Below are 27,028 nucleotides of genomic sequence, written 5' to 3'. Positions count from 1 at the left end.
TCTGGGGAACAGAGGCAGGAGGGAGAATATTTCCTGTAGGCCCTTTACACTTTGGACTTTATGAATACACGAATGTATTACCTATTGAAAAAGATTGAATAAAACTATTAATAGATCAACTTAATAAACAAAGGCTAGTTACATGGGCTCATAGGGAAAGGGATGTTGCTGTATTTGTTTCCATTATTTAAAAAAAAAAAGAAAAAAACCCTACTCCTTAAAAAAATATCCCAGTCCTCAGAAGTGCCCTGGCCTTGTATTTGGGGACTGAGTAGAGAGGGATTGACATCTAGGCAGCAGCCCCTCTTTGCAAAGCTGTCAGTCCACGAGTTTGACAGCTACCTACTGTGTGCGCAACCATGACCCGAGTGCCAGGGGAACTGTCTCTCAAAAAGAAAAGTCCAGTCACCCTGCCCTGCAAGCTGGGCTTGAGAGCAGGCAAGGCTGGGAAATGATTGTTCCCGACCCTGCCTCCCAGGCAGGCTTAGGGACCTCTAGGGAAGAGACAACGCTAAAAGCCAAGAAGTAGAGAAATCTTAGGGCAGGAATGGGAGCTAGAAAGGCAGGGGTCTTGGCACAGCAGTGCTGATAGGAGAACAGGAGGGAGATCATGAGGGGACCACCGCCCTCAGCCAGCTGTGCAGCTAGCAGAACTTTGGGGATACCACCTTCTTTCTGCAGGCTCCGTCCCCTCTCCCTTGCAGGGAAGGGCATTCTCTCTCCTCTCTCTTTCTCCACTTGAGCAAGTATGGCCCTGGGCTTCCCTGAGCTCTCCCATCCCCTGAAACCCCATTCAGGAACTCACTTAGAGCCCGGGACAAGACAAATTTGGTCTCTGTGGTATGAGTATTTTTCTTTTTAATGAAACTGAAGACCCCCCAGAGAAATAAAGTTCCAGTAGCGGCCTTTCTGGCCCCCAGGGGTCTTTCAAGCTGTGCTAATCTTTCCTGTTACAAAAGGAAAGGAACATAAATCACTAACTCTTCCTTGGGACTTGGTTTCCCATGGGGAGTTGGAGTTTAGATAAATACAGGCAGTGGAGGGGGACTCCAAGGAAGATGTCAGGCGTCATCGACAGGACAGTGGGAAGAAGTGCTTTGGCCTGGGGCCTCCCTTCGCCACAGCAGAGGAGCAGCTGCTGCAAAACATGCTCGGCCCTGGTGGCCACCCTGGGCCTTCCGCAGGAGTGACTTCTCTCTCCAGGGAGCGGAGGGGCAGGGAGCCCAGGGACGGTGTGCACCTGGGCCAGGGCAGGCAGAGAAGAGCAGGAGGTGGGGAGAAACTAGGTGGTCCACCGTCTCTTGCTCTGAGTAGAAGCCCCCCCGAGCAGAAGGAAAGGCTGAGCCTGATGGGCCGGAAACACTGAGTCGCAATTTCCAGCACAAGGGCAAGGTTCGGGGTGGCTCAAAATCTTCTGAATCTATTCCATTCATACAAATGAGAATGAGTCCTTCCTATGACAACAAAGGCTTTAAAAGAGAGTGCTTGCGCGATGGCACGCGGGGTCTTTTATATATTTGGGGTTGGTGGCTGGCACTGAAAGTCATCCACCACTGAGAAGGCAGGAAGGTAGGGGAGTGTAGTACACGGAGGCAGTGGTGCCAGCCTTCAGAGCCAGGGACCTGAGTTCAGGTCACAGTCCCACCAGCACCCTGTCACCTTACAGAAGTCACTTGCCCTCTTCCAGTCTCCCTGTGCCTGTTTCTGCCACCGTCGTGCACAGTGTGCTCTTCCTCACTCTCAGGGTTGTTCAGAATACGAATGTGGTTTGTAGACTACCAGGTGCTTTCCACGGGTCGTGGTTACTATTAGCATGGGTGTTGCCATGGTGATCATGGTGGGCAAGGGTAGGTCTTGGAAAGGCACCTCTATAGACTGGAGAGCATGTAAGGGGCCCTAACTCAGCAGGGCCGTGGGTCAGCCTCTCAACCACTCAAACGTTTGCAGGACACCCGGCTCCCTCTCAGTTTCCTCGTGAAGGAAGCGGGTGTTAGGGTATCAAAGACCGGCTACTTTCACACACCTCATCACAGTAACCCTTCACGCCAGCACATGGGGTTACAGACCAGCAAGATGACTGCACCAGGACCACACCCCAGTAGTGATTGCAACCCAGGCCGCCTGCACCCGAGTCATGTTCCCCTCCCTGCTCCCCTACCCCAGCCAGAGCGGAGCCTTGACCACACACGGTGGCCAGGGTGGGGACTCGGGGAGCCCTGGTCCCAAGGGCTCAGGCGCACTCTTCTTTCTGTAGCTCCCAAGCATTTGCTTAGAGCAGCACATTTTATGTGCTTTCTCTTTTCTCAAGAAGTCCCAGCTGTATGAGGAAATGGGGCCACGGGTGCAAGACAGGCTGGCCTTAGAGTGTTTCCTGCCCCACCTTTGCACTCAGGCCTGGATTCCTGACGGTGGCCGGAGTTCAAGTCCATACGCCAGCAGGCTTGTGAGAAAGGCCCCTCTTGCTCTGTGTGCCGGGGAGTTGGCCTTCTTTGCGAGACCCCCCCACCCCAGAGTGACTGCTGAGAGAGACCCAGGGTGAGGACCTCCATCTAGATCTTTATATGGGACAGGTCTGGAATTTGCAGACTTGGTAGGGGAATTCTTATCCAGGACCCTAGATTCTATACGAGATCTTAGGGGAAACCCAAACTGTAAAATAGGCCATATGGAAGCTGCACTGGCTGAGGCCTGAGAACCACCCAGCTCTATGGGGCCTGGTTATTGCAACCAATGGGCCTTCCTTCCTGCACCCAGACCCTTCCCCTGCTTGGCCTGCTTGCCCCTAAGAGACTGATCTTGCAAATGCGTCGTGCGCACTTGTGCAGGCTGGGGCTTCAGTGACCCTCAGCCCCTCAGCATGAAGTTCAGACCCCTCCTGCTGGCGTCTGGGCCCTTCGTGTTTTGTTTCAGCATGTCTGTCTTGCCTCACCATTTACTGGGACTCAGTTCTCTGGTCTCTTCACTGCCTTTTGCATGTACTGTGTTGGCCTTCCCCTCCCTCCCACCTTTTCTCTTCATGCTCTGTCCAGACCTTTCCACCTAGCCAAGCTTCTCCTGAGAGTCAGTTTCCTGGGAGCCCTCCCTGCCTGCGCCAGCCATCAGTGGTCTCCCTCCCCCCCCCCCCAAAATACAACAGCTCACATAGTCAGTGTCCTATAAAGTAGCACCTGGTTCTTATGTGGTTTATCTGCTTCATTGGTGCCAGTATGTGTCAGTCTTGTCCCACCACCTGATCCCCATGATTAACTGATAAAGGGAGGGGCATAAGTTCCTTCTTTCTCTCTTATCAAGATCTGAATAATATGAATTTCAGCATATAGTAGGGTTTCAATAAACAGCTGCCGACTTCTTTAAACCAAAGCCGTGTTAAGACATTCCTGAGGTTACAGAAGCTCCTCCCTCAGGCTGGAATGAATGGGGGGCACTTTTGGGGGTTGGCCATTGTGGGCAAGAGCCCTGGACTGGGGTTGGTGGTTGGCAGATCAAGCCTCCTTGAAGACTTTCCTTTCTGTAGCAGATTTCCCTGAGATGTGCACACCTCTCCACCTCAAAAAGGTCATACTGGGATGAGTGAAGCACTAACCATGTGGTTCTGGCCCATCTTATAGGGATTTGAAACTGGACAACATCCTTCTGGATGCAGAAGGTCATTGCAAGCTGGCCGACTTCGGAATGTGCAAGGAAGGGATTCTGAACGGCGTGACGACCACCACGTTCTGTGGGACCCCTGACTACATCGCTCCCGAGGTAGGACCGTGGGCGAAGGGCCACCTCCTCCTGTTGCCAGGCCTGAGGCCTGAGTCCATCCCCACATGCCAGGGTCATCCAGTGGTGCTGGGGGAGGCTCTGGAAAACCAGAATGGATTCCGGGGAGGAGGGAGAAAAGGCAAGGTGGAAGGCTTGCCGATTTCTCCATAAGGAAATGGTGGTGATGGGGAGATGATGGTGAACTGAGAGTGGCAGGCCATTCCCCAAAGCTGGCCAGGCCCTCACTGAGCATCCTCTCACCCCAGTCCAGAGCCACCAGCGAAACTAGGACCAAGAGACGTTTGTTGACTTGTATGATTGCTTTCATTTTTTAATAACCAGACTAAAGGAGAGCCATTGATAAAGGCAGTGATTAGCTTTATCAGCTATAATTTGCCTACAGTGAAGCCAAGAAGTAGTTGCCATTTCTAGTGCAGCAGTGATTCCGCATAGCAGGCACACAGGATTGAGCCGGAAGAGGAGAGTGCCTGGGCCTCATTTTAATAGAGATCAGAGACGTTCATGGTGAGCCTCGCCAATAGGTTGCCTTTCATGGGAGTTGCTTGGGTGTTTTGTTCATCATAAAGTGTTTGTTTACCTTCAGTTTCTGCGGGTCAGTCTTGCCTAGACTGAGAGATATCTAGTGTGCTATGATTCAGATTTAAGACACAGTCTGTCATAAATACTTAATAAAAATGGTCCTGGGCTTCCCTGGTGGCGCAGTGGTTGAAAGTCCACCTGCCGATACAGGGGACGCGGGTTCGTGCCCCGGTCCGGGAAGATCCCACATGCCGCAGAGCGGCTGGACCCGTGAGCCATGGCCGCTGAGCCTGCGCATCCGGAGCCTGTGCTCCGCAACGGGAGAGGCCACAACAGTGAGAGGCCCGCGTACCACAAAAAAAAAAAAAAAAAAAAAACTGGTCCTGAGTGTTCTGACACATGTGAGATGAGAAGGAAGTACCAATCCCCTTTAAGCATTGTCCATGGTGGGAGGGGTCAGCACAGCCAGATTTCATTTCCTTCCAGTGGGCATTGTTTGAGCACCTGCTAGACACAAAGTCATGTGGGGATGAAGAATTGACTAAGACCCTGGTGGCTCTCTTAAAATGACTTTGTGTCTAAAGAGAGTGACAGATAAGTAAACAGTGAATTAACCAGATTAAATAGGTACACAACACAAGACGGTAACCTCAGGGATCGGGGTGGGGGAGGGTTTCTTAGAGCACCTGGTGGATGAATTGAGTTGTAGAGAATCAGCAGGATTTCCTTCGGTGGTATGGAGTGGGGAGCATTCCTGAAAACAGCAGGAAGGACTGGAGTGGGCGTGGGGCAGGCAAGGAGGCTCAGTATCCCTGGGCTCTGAATCCTTTAAGGCAGGGCTGTGTTTCTAATCTGGGTACTCCCAAACTCTGGCACCCTAGTCAGTCTCTTAGTAATGGTTTGTTGAATTAATAAATGAATGAGAACTTATGATACTCCAACATGAGCAAAGACCAGGGGATGAGAACATTCTTGGCCATTTTTAGAAAGGAAGATAGTGTGGCTAGAACAGAGGATTTCTTAGTGCTCTTAGTAATGAACAAGATTAAGAAAAAGGACCAAGGAAAGTGGCCTTTATTCTGTAGGATCGGTGGACCCACTGAGGGTTTCCCAGTAGAAGGAGGGTCATCATCAGACCTGTCCCAGAAAGAAGACAGGCAACAGCAGTGTAGATCAGAAGCCAGAGGGTCAGGGAAGGATGGTTGCGAGTCTTTCCACAACCCAGACAAGACACGGGGAGGCCTGAGGAGGGTCATAGAGTAAGGATGGTAATAGGTAAATTCTCACTGGAACCTCCATCTTCTAAAAGATCTGAAGAATAGAGATTTCAGTCTGTCTCTACTAGTATGTTCTCTTAGCAGGGACACTAGGAATTTAACCTCCAAGGAGAAATCATTGAAAGCAAGAGCTCTCGATTGAGACTTGCTTTTTCTACCACCTTCCTCATTCACTCTTTATCATCAGAATGCTTGGTTCTAGGTCCTCTGTGAATTGATGCCAGAGTCAAAGGGTTGACAGCCCAGTGTACTAGTCAAGGACCCAGCGCAAGATAAACCTTCACTTTATGATGAACAAAACACCCACACAACTTTCACAAAAGGCAATCCCCTGGTGAAACTCACAATGAATAACTCTGGTCTCTGTTTAGAGTGGGCTCTAGACACTCTTCCTTGCCATTCTACACTTGTGCCAACTCTGCAGCATCGCCACTCCACTCGGAATGAAATCCCTGGTCTTACTGTAGGCAAATTACAGCTGATGAGGGTATCGCCACCTTTATCAAAGGGTCAATGGGAAGATTAAATGAAATTATGCCGCTAAAGCATTTAGCACAGTGCCTGGCCCACAGTAAGTGCTGGGTCAGTGGTGGCTCCGTCACAGTCATCGTGGTCGTTGGGTTGTGCAGTGGGGTGGGAAAAGCACAGTCCTGAGAGTTGAGATTCCAGGCCAGACTTAACCACTAATGCCCCCATGTGATCTTGACCAAGTGGCAAAATGTTTTTGACCCTCAGGTTCCTCATCTTTCAAATGGGAAAATAATTCCTGCCCTACCCACCTCATCAAGCTATTTTGAGAATCTAATGAGATTAGAGCATGGAAATGCTTCAGAAAGCATAAGCCTGTATTCAAACAGGAGGGGTTGTGAGACACCTGGCTAACCCCGAAACCAGAGACACGTTGTGAGGCATTAGCTCTGCCCTGGGGCTTTTCTTCCCACTGTGTGCCCTTGGCTGACCTCCATGCCCCCCCCTCCTTTCTCCATGCCCAGCCTCCGCTCCCCATCAAATGGCGGCCAGCCCTGGGTAGTGCCTGGCATATCAGGCCCAATGCCTGTTCTTCTACCCTAGCTCTGACCCATCAAGGGGTTGGCTGCTGCACCAGGTGCCCTCCCATGGCATGTGAAGCCTTGCCCTTCTCACCAGCTCCATCCGTGACAAGACGATTAGGAAACAGATAATTAGGGCCAAGCCTAAGGGGAATTTTAGAAAAGATGCCACCCAAAATAGGAAAGCTCTGGAGGGGCCTGAGGAAGGGTGGGCAGGGCTGCTCTGTGGTTTCCCCAGCGCCTTCCTGTCTGAGCACACACAGGGCCACCTGGAGGCCACCTCCCCACCACACCGAGGAGGCACAGAACCCAGCTGTGCCACTCCCCAAGGCTGGGGGGTGGCTTCCTTAGCACCAAGGCCCTCAGAGCCCAGGAGAGAAGGGGGCATGCCCAGGAAGATACACACAGTGGGCACACCTGACAGCCAGTCTCCCTGAGTTTTGGAACTGGGCTGGTCACAGGGGTAGATTCAGAAAAATATAGAGCCCCTACCTTCTGGTGGCTTATGGATGCCCTGGGGAGACAGCTGACCATGAAAAAAGTAGCTCAACTGCTGGTAATATGTGGAAAGTGCCTGCCAGATCTTAGGGCAAGGGTCTTAGGGTGTCAGAGGAGAGGAGAAAAGCTGGAGAAATCCAGGAAAGCTTTCTGGAGGAGATGGGTGATAACCATGACCTTGAAGGTGGTGCCACGGTGAGCCAGGCTGGGCTGCTGGGTCTTTCAAGGTTGAGGGAGTCTTGGGTTTTCGCTTTCCCTTTGCCTTTGGAACAGAGCAGAGTTACTGGCTCCTCAGTGGAGCCTGTAGCTCTGACCTTACAGATACCCTATGCTGACCACTGGGCTGAGACCAAAGGTCCTAACCAAGCAGCTTTACCAGCCCTAAATAATTTAAAGTTGACTGCATTTGCTCACATTCCTTTTCATTCTAAATTCTGAGGAGTCCTAAAATGTGCATGTTTTTACTGTTTTCAAAATGCTTCTACCCATCTTTTGATTTAATCCCAAGCAATCTACAACCTCTAGAAGGGCATTTTGAGTAGACTCCAGTCTAGATACTTGGGTTCAGCCTCCTCTTCCATCTTGGAATCTGAGAACTGAGCTGGAGCCTTGTTCTGTAACAAGTTACCTGAGAAGTTACCTGCCTGGGGTGTCCTGCAAGCCGGAATGGACTTTGCCTATTTTGGGGGGGGTCCTCAAAATACACCCCCCTTGGGTACATGCACTCCAGCCGTGCTTCTCCACAGCCTTCACCTTTTGGAGTTCTTTATAGAATGACAGCGCTCAGAGCAGCCAGAGATGTCCTCCCACCCACCTGCCTGTTTCTGGTCAGTACCATGCCTAGTCCTGCTGTGACTGAGCATTATTTCTGCTCTGAGCCAAACACACATCAGTGACCTGCTACATTCTATATAAACGTGGACACCAAACCTTATAGAAGAAAAACTGGATTTAGTACCACCTTCTAATTATATAGAGCTTTGTATTTTGCAGTAGGTTTTCAAAATCTTCCACCTTAATTAATCTTGTGAGGTTAAGCTGAGAATCTGAGCCTCATCTGATAAATGAGCAAGTCAAGTGACTGACTTGAGATCACCCAGAAATCTAACGCCAAACTTGGAGTGAAACTGGATACAACCTGGTTGATCTTCCATCTCCTTCCAGCACATGGCCAGTGCTGAAGAAGAATTGGGATGGGGCAGTTACTTGCTTTTCAAAAAGTTCTGCAGCTTCTTGACTCAGAGTAGAATTCCTCTTGTGCACTGACATTCTGATTCTGTTTGTAAAACTGCAGTCCTTACACACCATTCTGCAGGAAGCCGATGGTGTTGAGTATTCAGTATCATGTCATACGTGCATGTAACCTAAGTGACTTTGACTCCACACACTTGGTCAGAGGGAGAAAAGAGAGAGAGGCAGAGAACATAGATAAGAAAAATGGCCACCGTCAAAGATGAAATGCACCAGACACCCAAGGAGAGGATTTGATTCGAGCTCTTGGAATAGGGAGAATGTTTATGGAACACCTCAAATAAAAAGAAGGGGGTCTGGGGCGTTATAGAGGCAAGAAAACAAGGATTCATCAGTGAGCCGTAGGAAAGTCATGGGTCTTTTCTCAGAATATGCAAGTGCATAGTGGTCTTTTATGATTAGAACACAAATGGGTGGGGAGATTTATTAACTCTAGTTTCTTTTCCAAGAGCACAGGCCTCCGTAAATTCAGCACTGTCACCATTTAAAGAGGACTAAGATTCCGCTCACCCTTCCACTCAGTGAGCCGTGCCCTGGGCTGAGCGTGCAATGGGAGACCCAAATTTGCTGCAAGCACTCACTCACCCCAATTTTAGTGTCAAAAATGTGCACAGCTTTTACATGGCCCTCAGTTCAAGTCAGGAACTTCATCTGGTGCTCGGGCAAAGAAGCAGTCTGTTCTCCCTGGAAGACAGACTGTGGGTATTGGTTTTTGAAAGTTTGGTTTTGGTGCCTCCCAAACTCAATTTTCACTCAACTTGCTGATTTAGAACCTAATTTTATGTAAGGCAGCTCCGCCCTACAGAGGAGCAAGCTGGAAATAGAGACGTGCGTCTTCCCACGGGCGCTTGTGGCGCAGGTTCAGCCACAGAGGGCAGCCTTCGGTGGACCCTGACGTTGCCCGTCTCCCAAACAGATCCTGCAGGAGTTGGAGTATGGCCCCTCAGTGGACTGGTGGGCCCTGGGGGTGCTGATGTATGAGATGATGGCTGGTCAGCCCCCCTTCGAGGCCGACAACGAGGACGATCTGTTTGAGTCCATCCTCCATGACGACGTTCTCTACCCGGTCTGGCTCAGCAAGGAGGCCGTCAGCATCCTGAAAGCTGTGAGTCACTGGCCCTCACCCACTTTCTGCTCCCCTGGCTTTCCCACCTCTCTCTCTCTCCCTGCCCACTCCTCCTTTCTCTCTCTCTCTCTCTCTGTCTGTCTCTCTGTCTCTCTGTCTCTCTCTGTCTCTCTCTCTGTCTCTCTCTCTCTCCCACCTCTGCTCACTGCTGAGCAGAGGGGCAGAGGGCAGTCACCGCTGGGAGCTCAAGCCCACTGCACCCGCTCCTGCCAGAAATGGGGTCTGGGACAAATTACTGTTCTTGTGGGAAAGGGCCACCACGTCTGTGTTTCCCAAGGAAGGCTCCATGCACCTGGGTCCTCCAGTGCTGTAGAGGGGCAGAGCCAACCCCTGCTGCACTGGGGTCACCCCTGCTGCTTGCACTCTGGGGCTGGACCCTCCTTCCTTACCTGCCACCCATGACCTGTCTTCCTCCGGGGCCTGCGGTGGGGGAGGGAAGGGAGGCATTGTGCACCTGTGTCCACGACAGCATCACTGATCAAAAAAGATGCGTCCACTCAAGATCCCTGTGGCCACGCTGGATTCAGATGTAATAGAGAGACTGCCCCCGCCCCCGCCAACAAATAGTCCCTCACAGGTGACAGTGCTTAGTACTTGCTCAGCATACCCATTGCTGCATTGTAAGACACTTGTACTGTGGCAATTAAGTGAAGTCACCTGTCCCCCTTGGAATGCTGGGGGAGCTGAGGTGCATGGAAGGTAAGCAGACCAGCTTACCTGGGAAGGGTCACCCCGCTGGGCTGAGGCCGTGACAGCCCAGGAATCTTGACTTCCGGTCCTGGCTCCTTTCGCCCGTGAGAATGCCCCAAAGTTCAGAGTCGGCGTGCCTCAGTCACAGAATTTGCCATATCCAAATACCCGCTCTACTGTGATTTAGTTTCGTTTTTTCAATCAAGTCCCCAAATCTACCTAATTATATGTATTTTATAAAGAAATGTTATGTAACTATCATAAATGGAAAGAGTATCACTTGTCATAATTAATTAACATAAATTATCCCATGAAAATGGTAAAAATGACCTAAAATCATTTCGCAGGTATCTGGCAGGGGACATGTATCATATTTTGGAAAATGCCACAGCAGAACATGTTGCTTCTTTCTGCAGTTCATTTCTTCCTTCCTCTTCCCTTCTTTCCCTCCCCTCATTTCTTTCCTCCCTTCTGCATCTGTTTCTCTTTCTCTCCCTCCCTCCCTCCCTCCCCATTCACTGATTCAACGAATGACCGTTTGTTGAGTGTTTCCAGTGTGCGGGGCATTGTGCTAGATGCTGAGTAAGCACTGGTGAGCGTAACAGCCGTCATCCCTGCCTTGTGGAGCTTGTGATCCGGCGGGAGAAGGTGGGCAATAAATAAAAAACACATCCATATGTGGTCACAATTGGGATAAGAGCAGTGAAGGAAGCAAACAGAGTATGCTCATTCACTCATTCATTTATTTAACACGTATTTATTGGGCATCTAGGATGTGCCAGACACTATGCCAGGTGCTGGCTAAGGAAAAACCTGTAGCACCCGAGGCAGCCAGAACACCCCCAGCAGAGCTGGTCACTCACCCTGGGCCCTGAACACCAGCCTGACACACTTTCCTGTGAGCCCCTTGCTGGCACCCCAGGTGGGCCCTTTCATTATGGATGACCTAGCGCAATGGTCTTCAACTAGGGGTGATTTTGTCCCCCATCATCCCCCAGAGACATATGGCAACATCTGGAGATGTTTTTAGTTGTCACAACTTGGAGGGGAGGGGTGCTATTGGCATCTAGGAGGTAAAGCCCAGGGGTGCTGCTAAACATCCTGCACTGCACAGGACAACCCCCGAACAAAGAAGTATCCAGTCCAAAATGTCATTAGCACAGAGGTTGAGAAACTTTGACCTACAGAGATTCAGAAGAGGTCGTGCCTGTGTCAGCTGGTTGGTGAGGGCGAAGTCTCTGGGAAAAGAGAAGAGCCTCTGGCTCGGGGTCAGCTTCCTGAGACGCTAAAACCTGTATGTTTATCCGTAGCTGATACTTCCCCTCCCAGAAGTGAGAGGACAGGAAGAGCTGAGGAAGCAAGGAGAAGTCTTCCACTCCCTTGGCCTTGGAACACTTCACTTCCTCACATTGTCACCTGATTCTAGGGCCAGGCCAGGTTTTCCATGACTCTGGCCACTGCTCTGTGTCTCTGAGGGCTGCTGCCTACATGCAGAACTCTCCGGAAGGCCATTTGCACCAGAGGGTTATGCAGTGCACAACCTGTGCAACAGTAGTGGCAGTCCTGCTGCCTTCCTCAGCACTGTGCCCTGAGGCCCAGCCTGCAACCCGCTGTTCACTCATCTCAATGTACTGAGTGCACAGTGGGAGCCAGGCTCTGAGCCAGATGCTGGGAAGATAGAACTGATTCTTATATCATAGAGCTCACCAAGGAGAAGAGATGTTTAGACAAATTATAATTTAAATAAACGAGAAACATGGTGTCTTAGATGTCCACAGAGTGAATCTGGGGAGGCTTCACAGAGGAGGAAGCATTTTGACTGTTTCTTAGAGGATAGTTAGGGGCTAGAGAGGGGCCTTGGACCAGTCAAGTAAAGGATGCAGAAGGCGAGCGAGAGAGACTGGCTACAGACTGAGTAGTGTGTGTGTGCCAAACTAAGGGGTATGGACTTTATCCTGTGGGCAGTAGGAATCAGGGGTGTGTAAGCAGGGGTGACCTCTGCCAGCTGTTCGATTAGAAGGATGAAGTGTTGGCACCATTCCTAACCCCTCACTCTCTCGTCCACGGCTCCCCTGCCTTTCAGGGGTGCCAGACAGGAGGCAGGAGGAGGCTCCTACTGCCCAGGAGAACCTCCCCTGCTGATGAAGCTTAAAATGCTATCATTATAGATTTATCCCTTTGGATTATAATTTGTCCTCTTAGGTTCCTTTGTTTAAATCTAAACTTTCAGCCTTCACCCCATGAAATATAATACTCAGTCTCTGACACACATGCACACACACACCCCTACCTTTATTCTGGGTGGCTATCAAGTATTTCCACCTACCAGCACTGATTTGTTTCAAGGTTATGTTACTATACATCTGCTCAATGAAATTAACATTTGCCATCAGGACTGACTCATTGAACAGGAATAATCATTTCACCTGGGTGTGTGAGGTCACAAGACACCAGCCAAAAAGTACAAAACACATCAATGTGTTTTTTACAGACAAGCATTGAGAAGCAGTAAGCCTTTCTTTTTCTTGTTTTTTATCTGTTAATCTATGTGGGGTTTTGTGCTAGAGATTACGAAGTCAAATTTTTTTAAAAAGTAGGAGGGCCTAGGTCCAGGAAGAGGAAAGAGGAGGAGGTGCCTTTGATAATTGACCTTAACGTGAATATCTGGTCTTGTTTCCTTCCCTCAAAAAAGGACTGCTGGGCCTCCCTGGTGGCGCAGTGGTTGAGAGTCCGCCTGCCGATGCAGGGGATACGGGTTCGTGCCCAGGTCTGGGAGGATCCCATATGCCGCGGAGCGGCTGGGCCCGTGGGCCATGGCCGCTGGGCCTGCGCATCCGGAGCCTGTGCTCCGCAACGGGAGAGGCCACAACAGTGAGAGGCCCGCATACCGCAAAAAGAAAAAAAAAAAAAAAAGGACTGCTGACCTCTCAGTATGAGTTTATCAGACCTCAGTCTCCCTGACGAGAAGACTTGAGAATCTGAGGGGGAATCAGAGGGTTAGAAAGAGTCTGAGCTCCTCATCCTGACTTGATACCTTGCTGGCTGTTTGACCTTGGCCAAGTTAATTAACTTCTCTGTGCCTCAACTACCTCACTTATAAAGTAGGGATCATGATAGTACCTCAGAGGGTCACGCTGGATGAAATGAATCAATGCGTGTATAATGTAATACGATGTGTAGAACAGTGGCTGGCGCACAGTAAGTTCTGTGTAAGAATTAAAGAGCACCGTGAGGGGCAGAGCCCCCGAAAGTGTAGAAAATCGGCTTGGGAGGTGATGCTAAAGGTGCTGCCTCGGCTGAGTTCCGTCTTCCCCTCACAGCCTCTGCCTGCTGGGCCTTTGTCACTGATTCCGTCTCTCTCCTCATCCCTGCAGTTCATGACCAAGAACCCTCACAAGCGCCTGGGCTGTGTGGCGGCACAGAACGGCGAGGATGCCATCAAGCAGCACCCGTTCTTCAAGGAGATCGACTGGCTGCTCCTGGAGCAGAAGAAGATCAAGCCGCCCTTCAAACCTCGAATTGTAAGTAGGCCCTGAGCTCGTTCCACGGCGCGGGCGGGCCTGGTTCCCATGCGCAGAGATGGGGGTCTGGGCACATTTTACAGCCAAGATGACAAGGGCAGGAGGTCGCCAAGAGGCCCCCTAAAAGAGAGTCTCCTTGGCCCTGGGAGTTTACTGTCGAAAACACATAACCGATAGCGGTAACCAAGGTGATGATTTATATGGGACACAGAAGAACCTTTTGTACTTTAATCAAATTTTATTTATCTTGATCAAAAATTATCGATGATACTGGTTTTCCATGTGTGGTAGCGTTATAAGGTTTCCTTATAGATAAGCTTTTTTTTTAATGAGTCAATTTAAAGAAAAATATTAAGTAACCAATTGTCACAGTCATTCTGTGGAGTGAGCACAGAGCGTGAAGCTGAGGCTCAGAGATGGCCATTTGAGGAAGACTGTCCCCCGGGCTGCCCATGGGTGCTGGCTCTATAAGATGCTGTTTCTTTAGGCCACATCTCTGCCCTCTCTGATCCACTCTCCCTTCTGCCTTCACTCCAGCCTCAGCACACACTCCTTCCAGGTTCTTGGGCCTGTTGTGCTCATGCCAGTCGGAGGAGGGTGCAATAAAGGGTGTTTGAAGCTCAGAGGTTGGAAAAAGGAATAGACCTGTCGATTCCGGGCTTAACTCAGAAACCGTGTCGTGGCGGTGACCTTCTGCTGGAAGGGGAGAGGGTCGGCGGTGCTCTCCTTAAAATTAGAGAGAGAGAGTGGGTGTGGGTGTGCATGTGTGTGCATGTGTGTGTTTGTGTGTGAGGGGGGAAATTCTTCTCTCTGTTGGATCCCAGCCCAAGGAGGCAGTCATTTAGACTGAAACTTTGGGTAGCCAGCTGGGTAGCGTCCCGGGGGGCGAGGGAGGGTGTGTAACATAGGAAGTTATAGGGCAGAGCCCCAGAGTCGTGGGGCTGGGGTCTCGGGCAGGGAAGACCTGAGATTATCCAGTCGGCCCTCAGTCACCCCACATTCTGTCAGAGGACCCCTTCTTCCTCACTTCAAGTACAGAAAAGACCCTCCTGTGCTTTGGGAATCATCAGAGAGGAAATCTACTGTATTCCAAGACATTTTCTGGGGGGCAGTGGTTGAGAGTGCGGTGCTTCTCAGAAATGTTTCACGTCGGAGGTAACTCTCAGCTGCAGGGTGTGGTCCGGGCCTCAGCCAGATGCAACCATGGCAGGTGAACGGTCCCTGGACACTCAGTCCCGTCTCCATTCCTCGTTTGCTTCCTTCTTGGGTTTTTATGATTTTCACCGGCTGGCACACAGCCTGGAGCAGGCTAAATTCAGGCTTACCTTCTTTCTTTGTTAGCATCACCCACACTTCTGGGGCCTGTCGTGCCAAAAGCCCGTGCTGTGGGCCCGGGACAGGGCTCACCGCGTGTGCCAGCCTGCCTGAAGGCCGCCCCACCCCATCCCGAGGGTCTCTGAAGGTGGCCTTTAAGGACAAGATGAGCTGACAAGGTTCCCCAGACAAAGTGAGGGGAAGCAGGAGACCAGAGGCCAGGCAGAGGAGGAGAAACTAAAGACTCAGATCTGAGGGTGAAATGTTATTTTAGCTTCAATCTAACTTAATCAACCCAAAGAAAATTGAGAAGTAGACCCGAGTAAGGAATCCAGGCCCAACAAACAGGAACCTGGGACGAGAGCAGGGACCAGTCGGCCAGTGCAGGTCTCCAAGATGACTTGGACTCCAGTCTAGACACCAGCTCAACAAAAGGACCGGACACTAGCCTTGTGGGGGGAGGGGGAGGACTGGAAGAGCAGCTTTCTCCCGGGGATGCAGCCTGGAGGGGACAAGCGCCAGGGGACCATCAGCAAAGTGTGTGAAGGGAAGAGGGGGCCTGGGCGGGGCAGAGGCAGACAGGGAGTCTTTGCCGAGAGGCCACAGGGAAGCAAGGAATTCGGGAAGCTCTTTGTGATAAAAGGTGCAAGGAAGCTCTAAAGGATGGATTCCCAGGGAAGGGTCTCTCACTGGGGTAGAATAGTGGCACATCATGACTCAGATCCAGCGGAGGTGATTCGTCTGAGATGGCCAAAGACCCGAGTAGCAGGAGCTCTTTCCAAAGCCCTAGCAATGCCAGGGGCTCCTCAGTGGGGCTTCCACCCTCCAGTCTGAACTCTGAGCCCAGTGAAAATGCAGATCTGAGCGGAGTGACACTTCGAGCAGTCCCTGGCTTCCCTGGAGTAAGGGGAGGGCAGGAAGGACAAGTGTGAGATTTCTGTGGACCTGCAGGATGGGCAAGGAACCAGACAGAGGAAGGGGGAGGAATGAAGCGTGAACCAGGAGGCCGAGCAGGTGACCCAGTCCGCTACCCTAGAGCTGCCCCTGGCCAGTGGTGAGGTGCTCCTGCGGTCAGCGGGTGACGGCCCCCCAGGAACCAGCAGTAGAAGCCCATCCTGTGGGTCAGGTGGGACTACCTCTCTACCTAGAGCACAAGGGCCCTGCGCTTCCCTTCCCAGGGCCTCTCGAGGGTCCCCAGCCTGGGACCAGAGGGCAGGACTCTGCTTGCTTCCTTCGCTGAAGGGCTCAAGTAGGCTTCCAGGTGCCGTCCAGGAGCTCCCACCAAGTTCAAAACTGTCTTAGCGTTCCTAAAGACGGAGCTCATCATTGCCTTGGAAATCATCCTCTGTGTGCATGTTCCTACTCGCCCCCCACAGACCTCCAGAGTCATCCTCAACACTGTTGGGGGTCAGGGGAGAGGGCGTTTATTGGGTTGGTTTGAATTCAGTTTGGAGGAGAGAATTAGAACATCCAAAGGAAGTGTAAGAAGGGAAACTTTGTGTGTATGTGTGTGTACAAGAGGTGTTTCTGGTCACATTTGGAGCTGAGTAATGTTGATCCTTACTGAGTCCTCGGCTATAGGTCATTCAAGAAGTATTCAGGTTATTTAGATCTCTGATCACAGCTATATCCTTGGGACTAGAGATTTCTCTCCAGAGAAATACTAAAATCGGAAAAGAAAAGGATAGTCTTCATCTAGTTAGCAGGTTGGAAAGGTGTCCCAAATCTGTCCCTTAAATGAAAACTCATTTCTGAAAAATGTTCACGGCACCACCCTGAGTCATCTGTGGGCTTGTGTACAACAGAAACTGATTTTAAGTTGAATTAAAGCCCACTGCAGTGGCGGACCTACTGTGTTTCTCATCTCTAAAAGCCCTGTAAGGCCAATGTGAAAACTCACACAGGCGTTTATAAGCCATCACCCCCTCTAACCATCTCAGGACTCACTGGGGGGGTGTGGGACCTGCCTGGCTCAGATGCCAGTGGTGAGCACGGCTCTGTGCTCCAAAAGCAGGGTCAGCCTCACCCCCGGACAGAATAGATGGCCACACACGAGAGGTCATTGGAGAGACACTGGGAAGCTGGGGTATGTCTCCACAGAAGTCATCTTCTGTTCACGGGGCAGGGGGTTCCAACACCGGACAGGCTTCCCGTTGGCTTCAGGTATCACATAACTTGAGGACACATCAGATGCCTTCCGAGGAGAGCAGCAGAAGAAAGGTTTTGTCGGAGGGAGGAAAGAAAACTGGTTTGGAGCCTGACATTGGGAACAAGTGGCCAAGATGGTGGGTCGTGAGCAGCCAGGGATGGTGTGAGTTTCTTAGATCTTAGGGACAGACTCCGAGTTAAAGGAAAGCCACTGTGAGAAGGAAGGGGACAAGTCTGTGAGCAAGCATCTCCAGCCTTGCACCTTGGTGGTGGCCTGGAGAAGACACTGGGCATGAGTTTTAGCAGCAAGGAAAGCAATGCACAGACTCCCCTATCTCATCGGGCTGAAGAGCCCCAGGGCGTTCGGTCGAAGTCCTGGGGCTCGTGAGGGAACTCCAGGGCCTGTCTTGCTCCCTCCCCATGCCCCGCTGATGTCACACCAGGATACCACTAGTGCCCAGGATCCTGCTGAATAGCTCCTCTCCACTCCTCAGCTGGCCCTACTGAATCTGAGCACCCTGGGGGGCATCCTGCCTGTCTGATTCAGGAAGGAGTTGGTTTTGTCTGGCTTGGGGGAGACTGGGTGAGGTCATGTCATCCAGTCTAGGAGTTATGAAGAGACAAGACGTAGTGGCCTATTTTCCACAGCTCCTGACCGCCCCCACTCCCCTGCACAGATGGAGCCCCTCCACAGCTGGTGGGCACAGCAAGCCTGCACTCTGCCCAGGTTGGCTCAGCTGGAGGCTGGGGTCCCTGGATCACCCCCACAGGGGCTGAGGATATGGCGGGAGAACAGCTCCCAGGCCTGGTTTCCATCCCCTCTGCAGGAAGCCTCGCCCCTCTAAAGATATCACCCAGGACACTGTCCAGATTCGTAGCTGGAATTTGGCCTCTGGGCAGGTTCCATCCCATACTTCAACTGGCTGCTGTCCCCTCCAGGCCTTTGCCTTCTTGAGATGTTTGCTGGGCTGAGACTTGCTGCTCCCTGGCGCCTGAGCCTCCGTATCTAACCACTGCCCTGACTCGCCAGCTGTCAGTATTCCACCGGGTTTCCTGCCTTCAGCTTTTCATCCCTTTGCACTAACCCCACCCCAGGACATTTTTCAGTGGCTTTTGCTTCTGCGTGGAGATTTCCTTCTCATCTTTCCTCCCAGCTGTCTTATCTTGTATATTCTCTCTCCTCCATTTTCCTTTTTATGCTCCTCCTGTCCACCCTTTACCCACCCACATACTCGACTGATGTTGCACAAGCAATGTGCCATCAACACCAAACCAGAGACTTGGTGCCATCATGTGCTCAAATCAATTTTCTGGGGGTGGCTTGCTTCAGAGCAAGGGCATACAGCAGTGGACAGGTGGGGGAATAGAAAAGCCAGCGAGGCTGGATCCATGGCCTTTGATGCTGGAAAAAGTCGCCAAGCGTAGACTTCACTGGTCTATCCTACTGGGGATTTGGTTCCAAAATGGCGGCATCATTTGCTGCCATTAAAAGTAGCCCATTTAGCTTCTGTGTTGCCATTGGGCTTGTCTTCCTTGGGGACTGTAGGGGAGAGAAGTGATGTGTTTGGTGTGGTTGAAGGGCATCATCCAACCTTGTAGATCTTGGAGGTATTTTGCTCACTCCTAGCTTCTCTCCTGCACACGCCTCCCCTGCCCCAAATGCATTAGGCTCTGAGATTATGGCTCCTGGGGCTTCGGCACTGGAATGGGGGGGAAGCCAGCAGAGGAGGGAGAGGTCTGCCTCCCCAGCAGCCTAGCTGTCCTCAGTGAAAGCCAAAGATAATGAGGGAAATGCCAGCCGAGTAAACTTCTCTTTGTGTACGTGTTCTCTCTTTTCAAGTTTGCTTCAGTGTGAATGTCCCTCTTTAAGGTAAGGCCTCCAGAGTGGGGAGTCTTTCCAGGTAGGTGAGCCCTCAGGCCGGGTGACACGGAGGCCCCTTTCAACCTCATGATCTGTTCCATCCAGCCATCCACGCTGCATGGCGGGACCCCCAAGGGAGGCCTTTCCTGCATGCTCCTGCATGACTGGGCTGTGCTGAGAGAAAACTGGGAAGTGGGCCTGAGACCCTCACACCCTCACCAACTCAGCGGCTGGAGGAGGAGCCCTGCTGAACAGGCAGCCCCTTCCCCTAAAGCCAGCCCACTGGCCCAGGGACCTCCTGAAAGCGTGAACCATGAAGACAGAGCCCCAGGGACCATGAGAGGCTGTCCTCATCTTCCACCTGGCAGAGCAGGAATGGGGCCCAGTCGGTCCCTGCAGACATGTGAGGACATCCCGCTGGCCTGTGTCCGTGCCAGAGTGAGAGCCCTTAGCCTCCGAGAGGCTGCAGGGTCCCGCCAAGAGCCAGGATGCTGGCCCGGGGCTGGAGGGCTTGGGAAAAGCCCAGGAACCTGTTCTTAGCAGTTGGCCCAGGGAAAAGCCCAGGAACCTGTTCTTAGCAGTTGGCCCAGGTGATGGCATGGAAGAGTGGACAGGGCACTCGCTTTCACCCCAGAGAGACCTGGGTAGGAATAAAATCGCTGTCACAGGATAGTCGTGTGAACCTGGGAATTCACTTCCAGCCTCCTAGAGCCGCGACCTCCTTATGTGTAAAGTGGGGTTGAGAATACCCGCTCACGGAATTACTACAGGGTTAGTTTACAAACCTCAGATGTTTTGCATGCTACAGATTCTCAATAAATTTTAGTTCCTGTCTCTCCATTCATCACCCCCAACCCAGCCTGTTAAAGGCCCTCTCCCTCTTATCCCAAGATTCCAAGAATCAAGAGTTAAGGATTGCAGGAGGTGGTGTGGTATTTGGAGGCTGCGGTGTGGAATCAGATGCAGCCAGGTTCCGATTGGGGCTGTAGGATCTTGGGAAAGTCACCTCATCTCTCTGAGCCTCAGTCTGCTGATCCATAGAATGGGGATGATAAAATCTACCACACTGGATTGCTGTGAGGAGAGGAAAAGCTAATGATGTGAGATGATTAGGAGAGCCCTTCATACACAGTGAGTGTTGGGGATGGCGTTGATGCTGATAGTGATGGAGACAGTGGGGGTCTAAGCTGATGGAGGCTGGTCTGGACAATATTTCTGTCCCAAAGGGGTGGAGGGGCTAGGAGTTCAGATGAGGGATGACACCCTGTGCTCAGGGGAGCAGCCATCCATTACAGGGCAGAAAGGCAGAGACTGGCAGAGAACACAGTTCAGGTTCTGCCCGAGAGCCTCCTGGGGCTTAATTCTGGCACAACCACTGGTCTGAGCTGAGAGGGTACTAGAGAGGAGGCGCTGCAAGACAGTTACTCACCCCAGATGCCAATATTCCCAGTCCTTTGCCCCTTGGAAGACCCCCAAGGTTCCCCAACTTTTATTCTGTGAACTTGCTCACCAGCTTTACTCTTCTTTGGTCTCGGCAGTCTTTTTTTGTTTTTTTTTTTTAAATAAATTTATTTATTTATTTTTGGCTGTGTTGGGTCTTCGTTTCTGTGCGAGGGCTTTCTCTAGTTGCGGTGAGTGGGGGCCACTCTTCATCGCGGTGCGCGGGCCTCTCACTATCGCAGCCTCTTTTGTTGCAGAGCACAGGCTCCAGACACGCAGGCTCAGTAGTTGTGGCTCACGGGCCCAGTTGCTCCGCGGCATGTGGGATCTTCCCAGACCAGGGCTCGAACCCGTGTCCCCTGCATTGGCAGGCAGATTCTCAACCACTGCGGCACTAGGGAAGCCCCTCGGCAGTGCTTCTGCTGAGCACAGCTGTGTGACTCTCAGTGCCCCAGCCCTGAAATGGTAGCAGTCACAGCTTCCCAAGTATTTCTAAGCTAAACAGCCTCAGTGGGGCGTCTTTGACTCTACACAAGAGATTTCTCCATCAGGGAATTCTGACTGCAGGAGCGTCCCTGTGGCCAAGGGCTGGAGGGCCCACCTGTGCTTCACTTTGGTCCTCCCAGCACCCACCCCAGGGGAGGGATCTGAGCCCTAGGCTGGGCATTTCCATAAGCTCCAAAGTTTTTATTTATGACTTAATAGCTGTGAGGTTGGGATTCGCCTTCATGGATTCACCAAACTAGTGTATATTGAATTTAATCTCCTCCCTGCCCCATGAACACTTAAGGTGACACACACATTCTACCTGGGAGCATGGGACCTACTAGGCTGTGCCTTATTGAAAGTGGGGAGAGCAGGAGCCGTCAGAGAAGGTTCTCGAGAGTTGCTGGATCTTGGCAGAGAAAGCCAGGAAGGGTTAGGAAGAGAGAACTACATGGGACAAGGCACGAAAGGGGAAAAGGGAAAGGCAGGATTCAGATCAGCTCTTCTTAATGGGTATTTAGTGAGCATGTGCTCTGTGCTTTCTGGGAAGCCCTGGAGGGGGAGGTAAACATAGAAGAAAAGAATCCCCTACAAACACAGACACGTTCACGTTCCCGTCACTGTGTGACGTGAGGAACTTAGATGGCAGGAGATACTGAACACGAAATACTTGAAGAATACCAGGCAATGGGATAAAATTCAGGATTTGACTTTGGGAGGGGAGTCTTGAGGTTCGCCTGTCGAGGTTAGAGGACAGAACGGGAGAGATGGCACGAGGAAGATGGCCTCCCCAGTCAGGCCTCTGTGAGTCACAGGAGCCACTTCCCACCCGAGGTCTCATAGAAGATCTTGTCCAGGAGGGCCACGTAGCTGGATGAGCAGTGCCCTCCTGCCTGTCTCTGCAGAGAAGGCTACAGGGTGGTCCTGCAGCCGGGGGCGGGGGGGCGGGGGGGCATAGCGATCAGAGGCTGGATAATGTGTGTCAAAGTAAAAGCAGATAGAATCTCAAGCTTTTCCCATGGAGGGACTCCGTCCTCCAGCCCTCAAGCCAGCATTTGCTCTTTGAAGGGTGTAGGCACCAAGGGACATTTTGCCAGCTGACAGGGTTCCCCCGTCCACACCAGCCTACAAGTCCAGGACCTTGAATCTCCTTGAATCTCCAGGGCTGCATCTGTCATAGCGGAGGGAAGCTCTTGGAAACCCAGTTTTGCATCTCGGGACATCAGTGCCCTGTTTACTCCCCATTGTTTGTGCTGGGATAAGGGGTGATAACAGAATTGGATTTGGCCTCAGCTTGATGCTCAAACGTTATTCTAGAGTTCCAGGGTCTAGCAAACACACATTGGGTTTGTGAAGCTTCATTAAGGTTGTTCATCAACCTCAGTCTCTTCAAAGAGAGAAGACCTGGCTCACAGGCCTGCATCTTTTCAAGCCTGCATGTTTTTCAGGCTCCTCGTTTCTGAGACCTACTCCACCCCCAAAGGGGTTTTCTTGAGCACAGAGCTTGGATGTCAGTGGAGTATTTCAGGTGTGTGAGCCCAGCTAGGTGTGGAGGAGGGTCCAGAATGATGGGGACAGTGAAATAAGATCATTGCCTGAAGTAGGGAGATGAGGAGATAAGACTGGAGTGGGGATTGTCAGCTGAGATGACTTAGAAAATAAACCAGACCTTGACTGGGAGCTTCAGCCGCTCCTTCCTTCTCCCCGCAAGCAACTGGCACCTCCCCTAGTGTTGGAAACCACAGGACTGATGGTCCTCCCGGGGAGGTGTGGCAGATTCAGGCTACAGGTACCTAGGATGTGGGTGTTCCACTGAATGATCCAGAATACCCTCCCCCCAAAACAGGAGATTTCAGAACTTAGCCCCGACTCTGTATCACAGGCAGTGAGCTAAGAGGAAAACACTGGACGGGGCTGGGTCCAGGTCCCTGCTGTGAGAGTCTGTGAAAACCTGAACAAGGCACTGAATCTCTCTGCTCCTTCCCTGTAAAGTGAGGGACTTGCATTGTCCCTAAGGTTTCTCCCAGCCCCAGGTACTCTGTGTAAATGTGCTCCACGAGGGCAGGGGTGTGTGCAGGTTTTGAATCAACTTTATAATAATAACATTTACAGAGCTGAAAAGTTACCTGTTTAAAGTGTCCTTTTTTTTTTCTTTTTTTTTTTTTTTTTTGCGGTACGCGGGCCTCTCACTGCTGTGGGCTCTCCCGTTGCGGAGCACAGGCTCCGGACGCGCAGGCTCAGCGGCCATGGCTCACGGGCCCGGCCGCTCTGCGGCATGTGGGATCTTCCCGGACCGGGGCACGAATCCGTGTCCTCTGCATCGGCAGGCGGACTCTCAACCACTGCGCCACCAGGGAAGCCCTAAAGTGTCCATTTTGATGCATTTTAACAAACCTGTGTAACCACCGGCTCGTGGATGTAAAGAACATCTCTACACCCAAGCAGTTCCCAGGTGCCTCTGCCCCCAGAAACCCCAGATCTGCTTTCTGTCCCTGGAAAGGAGATTTTCTCTTTCACGTATATGGAGTCATGTTGTATGCACTCTTTTGTGTCTGGCTTCTTTCACTCAGCATGTGTGTTTGAGACTTATATTTTTAACTTTGTGTTATGGAAAATTTCAAACATGTACAAAAGTAGCGAGAAAAGTGGAATCCCCACGTGCCCATCACCCAACTGCAAAGACTACTAGCAGGCTCTGCTTAATGTGTTAGGGGAGGGATGTGTTTCTGTTTCGTTCACAGCTGCGTCCTCAGCAAAAACTCCTGGCACATAGTAGTAATTCATATATCTGTGTGGAATGAATGAATGAATTCTGTAGATCTACAGTGTTTTTCCAGAGAATGTTTCTCTCTTAGCTCCATCTCAAAATTCTCTTCTCACCTTTTATGGCCCAAGATCTATCCCAGTATGTGCCTGGGAATTTGGGCTGATAAGATCCTGCATTAGGAAACCTGAAATTGTTGAATGGTAAGAGAAGGTGGGTGACCTCATCGTGATTTGGGAGGCATCTATTAGAGTGTTTACAGTTCCCGTTTCAAAGCCAGTAGGCAGAGCAACAATAAATCCCAGGCCAAGAGAGCTTGATCTCCATCCAGGACATGTTCATAAATATGGGGCGGGGGGTTGGAGTGGGGGATTGTTGAGTGCAGGATCAGGGCCTTTGCCAGGACTGATTGGAAAGTTTCTTCTCTGAGTACCCAAAAGCATCCCGAGAGTAGCTAAACTCAACAGCTGTCAACAGTGACACTGCTTTGAAACGTCGATGATAAATGAAAAAGGGCCCCCTGGTTAGAGGCAGAGCGGGGCTGGCTTTGCCACTGTGTGTCTGCCCACTTCCAGCGGGAGCAGCCATGGGGCCTGCTGCTGCACGTCCCGCTGCGTGGGGCCAGCTCGCTGCAGAGCCTGGCACAGGGCTCAGGCCTTGGGCAGGCCACAGCAGGCAGGGTGCTCTCTCCTCCTAAGGCTTTTGATTCCTGCATATCAACATTGTCTTTTCTACTCATTTTCAGCTCAGACACCCCTGCTGGGTGCCCCTTTACCCTACTTCCAGGTCTACCCATCAGTGGATTGTAAAATCAGTTTAGTGGGTCAGGTGCAGAAAACATTTTTAATGAAGACTAGGATAGGGTAGAATTGGGTAGAGTAGAGAAGAAGAGAAAAGGAAAGAAAAGAACAAAGTAGAGAGACTACAACATAGACTGCATCACGTATGGTAAGGGTAAAGTGTAGCAAGCTGCATCTTTTCCTGGGGACGGTGGAGTGAGGGGATGTCCACTAGGTCATATATAACATATATTTCTTTTCTTTCTTTTTTTTTTTTTTTGCGGTACGCGGGCCTCTCACTGTTGTGGCCTCTCCCGTTGCGGAGCACAGGCTCCAGACGCGCAGGCTCAGCGGCCATGGCTCACGGGCCCAGCCGTTCCGCGGCATGTGGGATCTTCCCGGACCGGGGCACGAACCCGTGTCCCCTGCATCGGCAGGCGGATTCTCAACCACTGCGCCACCAGGGAAGCCCTATAACATGTATTTCTTACTCTTGGGCATAATGAAGAATTTTGAAGGGCTGTATTCCCCTTCACCCCTCATGTCTAAGAAATGACCCCAAAGGGCCTAGTGGGGATGGCAGCCTCATGCACTGTGAGGGATGCAGGGCAGAAGGCAGTTGTTTGCTTGTTGGCTGATTGGTTGGTTAGTTGGTTGGTCGGTTGGTTGGTGTTTAACGCAGCAACAATGCTGTTGCTGGAAGCCAGTGACTGGCCACCCGGGCTGGGCTCAGCGCTTCAGCCCTTTTGCACAGGTGACTGCCTTGACGCCTCTCAGCAGGAGGCAGGACAGCACACACCAGGGGCCCGGCCTGGGGTCAGAACAGGCTGAATCCAACCCTGGCTCCACCCCGGGCGGGCCCACGTTGGGCCAGCTGCTTGCTAGTCTTTGCAGTGGGAGTTGGGATAGCTGTGAGGTTAAATGCATCAGGCAGATCTCCATCCCTGAGCTTTATTATGTTGTCCACACAGAGGGACTGAGCCGTGCCGCTGCTGGAAGTACACGGCAGGCCCCCGAGCAGAGCCTCTAGCCTGTGCAGGAGACAGTTACTGAGTAAGTCACTTTTTAGCCCCAGTTACAAGGAGGGCCAGGAAAGAGAGGCACAGGGCGATCAAGGTATGTGAGGGGGACCAGCCTGGGTTGGGGCTGGTTCCCCAGGAAGGGGCATTTCTTTCCCACATAGCAGTTCCAGACCCTTCGTATTAGCAGCAGGATGGAGGCCTTGTGGCCTCAGGAACGGTTTCCGAGCTCCTTTGCAGCATTTGAGAGGGAAACGGGCACTCCTTTCCTCTCATGTCTTGTCTTGGAGGGGGCGGGCTCCCCTGTGTGAGAAGAGCTCTTGCTCTGGGCCGTCACCTGGGGACTCAGCAGGGTCTACTTAGTTAAGGCCCGGCTGTGAGCTGGGTACTGCGAGTGACAGAAGATGCAGGTGGCCCCAAGATGCTACTTGCCTTGCCAGGGAGCCAATATTCTTGGGCCACTCGGAGACACCTCTAGGCCATTTAAAACTCCAAACTGAACGTCGTCAAGGGCCAGTGAGTGCTGTACAGACTATGAGGGTGTGTCCTTAACCACACGGCCCAAAATGAATCTTGGCTGAAACGTATGCTTTATACTTTTTTACCAAGTTTTAACAGCAGATAGTCACAGCCAAAGGTGTGTCCACGTGTGGACCTGGGCAGGCCTGGGAGGGTTTCAGGAGGCAGGTGTCAGCACCGCCCTTCAGAACTGCCCAGAAATGTCTCATTCCCTAAAAGGAATGAAGAAATGCTGTGTCTGTGAGGCTAAAGCTATGAGACAAGTGGTTCCGCCTGGTCTTGAAATAGCCTTAGACAGAGAGCCTGCGTCCGGGGGGCTTTTCCCAACCATTTTCATAGGGACCCTTCAGCCTTCCCATGGAGCACCACACAGGCCCAAGGCAACGCCCCATGTGGGGGGCCTCCATGGTACGAGGGACTTGAACAAAAGGGGACATTTCCGGTCCTGAGAATGCTTCTCAGAGTTACTGTACCACAGAGAATTTCAGGCCTTGTTTGAGGGGAAACTTTGAAATCTGTGATTCTTAACTTAGCAGTGAAGTTGCCACCCCTTCCAGAATCTGCTGCAGTGACCTCTCTCCAGGAAAACCCGAAAGTGCCCATACATAAAACACACTGGCTTGTATTTCACAAAGTTCCCAGAAGCCCCGAAGTCCCTCGTCTAGTACAGGGGTCGGCAAACTCTGACCCACTGGCCAAGTCCAACCCACTGCCTCTTTTTGTGCAGCCCTCAGACTAAGAATGGGTTTTAGGTTTTTCTTCAGTGGTTGAGGAGGAATGGTGACACTTGACCATTATAAGAAGTTCAAATATCTGTGTCCATAAATAAAGTGTTACTGGGACGCAGCCACTCGCAGTCACTGACACTTTGTCTAGGGCTGCTTCATGCCACACGGCAGAGGGGAGTGGTTGTGACAGAGACCCCATGGCCCACAAAGCCTAAAATATTTACTAGCTGGCCTTTCACAGAAAACGTGCCATCCATGCTCTGAGAGTGGG

The 27,028-nt window shown here is 51.6% G+C and overlaps 1 protein-coding gene across 3 annotated transcripts in view; it reads left to right on the top strand.

Moving 5' to 3' along the window:
* PRKCE (protein kinase C epsilon) overlaps nt 1-27,028 on the top strand; it is a 550,583-nt gene that overhangs the window by 485,166 nt on the left and 38,389 nt on the right. For all 3 annotated transcript variants that reach the window (XM_081254637.1, XM_081254636.1, XM_081254635.1), the window contains 3 exons: nt 3,609-3,747; nt 9,279-9,467; nt 13,553-13,699. In XM_081254637.1, the coding sequence (XP_081110763.1) occupies nt 3,609-3,747; nt 9,279-9,467; nt 13,553-13,699 (475 nt within the window). The remainder of the gene's footprint in view (nt 1-3,608; nt 3,748-9,278; nt 9,468-13,552; nt 13,700-27,028) is intronic.

This window comes from Mesoplodon bidens, assembly GCF_964165515.1.
Source record: "Mesoplodon bidens genome assembly, chromosome: 14".
In the NCBI taxonomy this organism is placed as follows: Eukaryota; Metazoa; Chordata; class Mammalia; order Artiodactyla; family Ziphiidae; genus Mesoplodon; species Mesoplodon bidens.
Note: the sequence above shows the minus strand (reverse complement) of the source record. Positions and strands in the feature narration are given on the sequence as shown.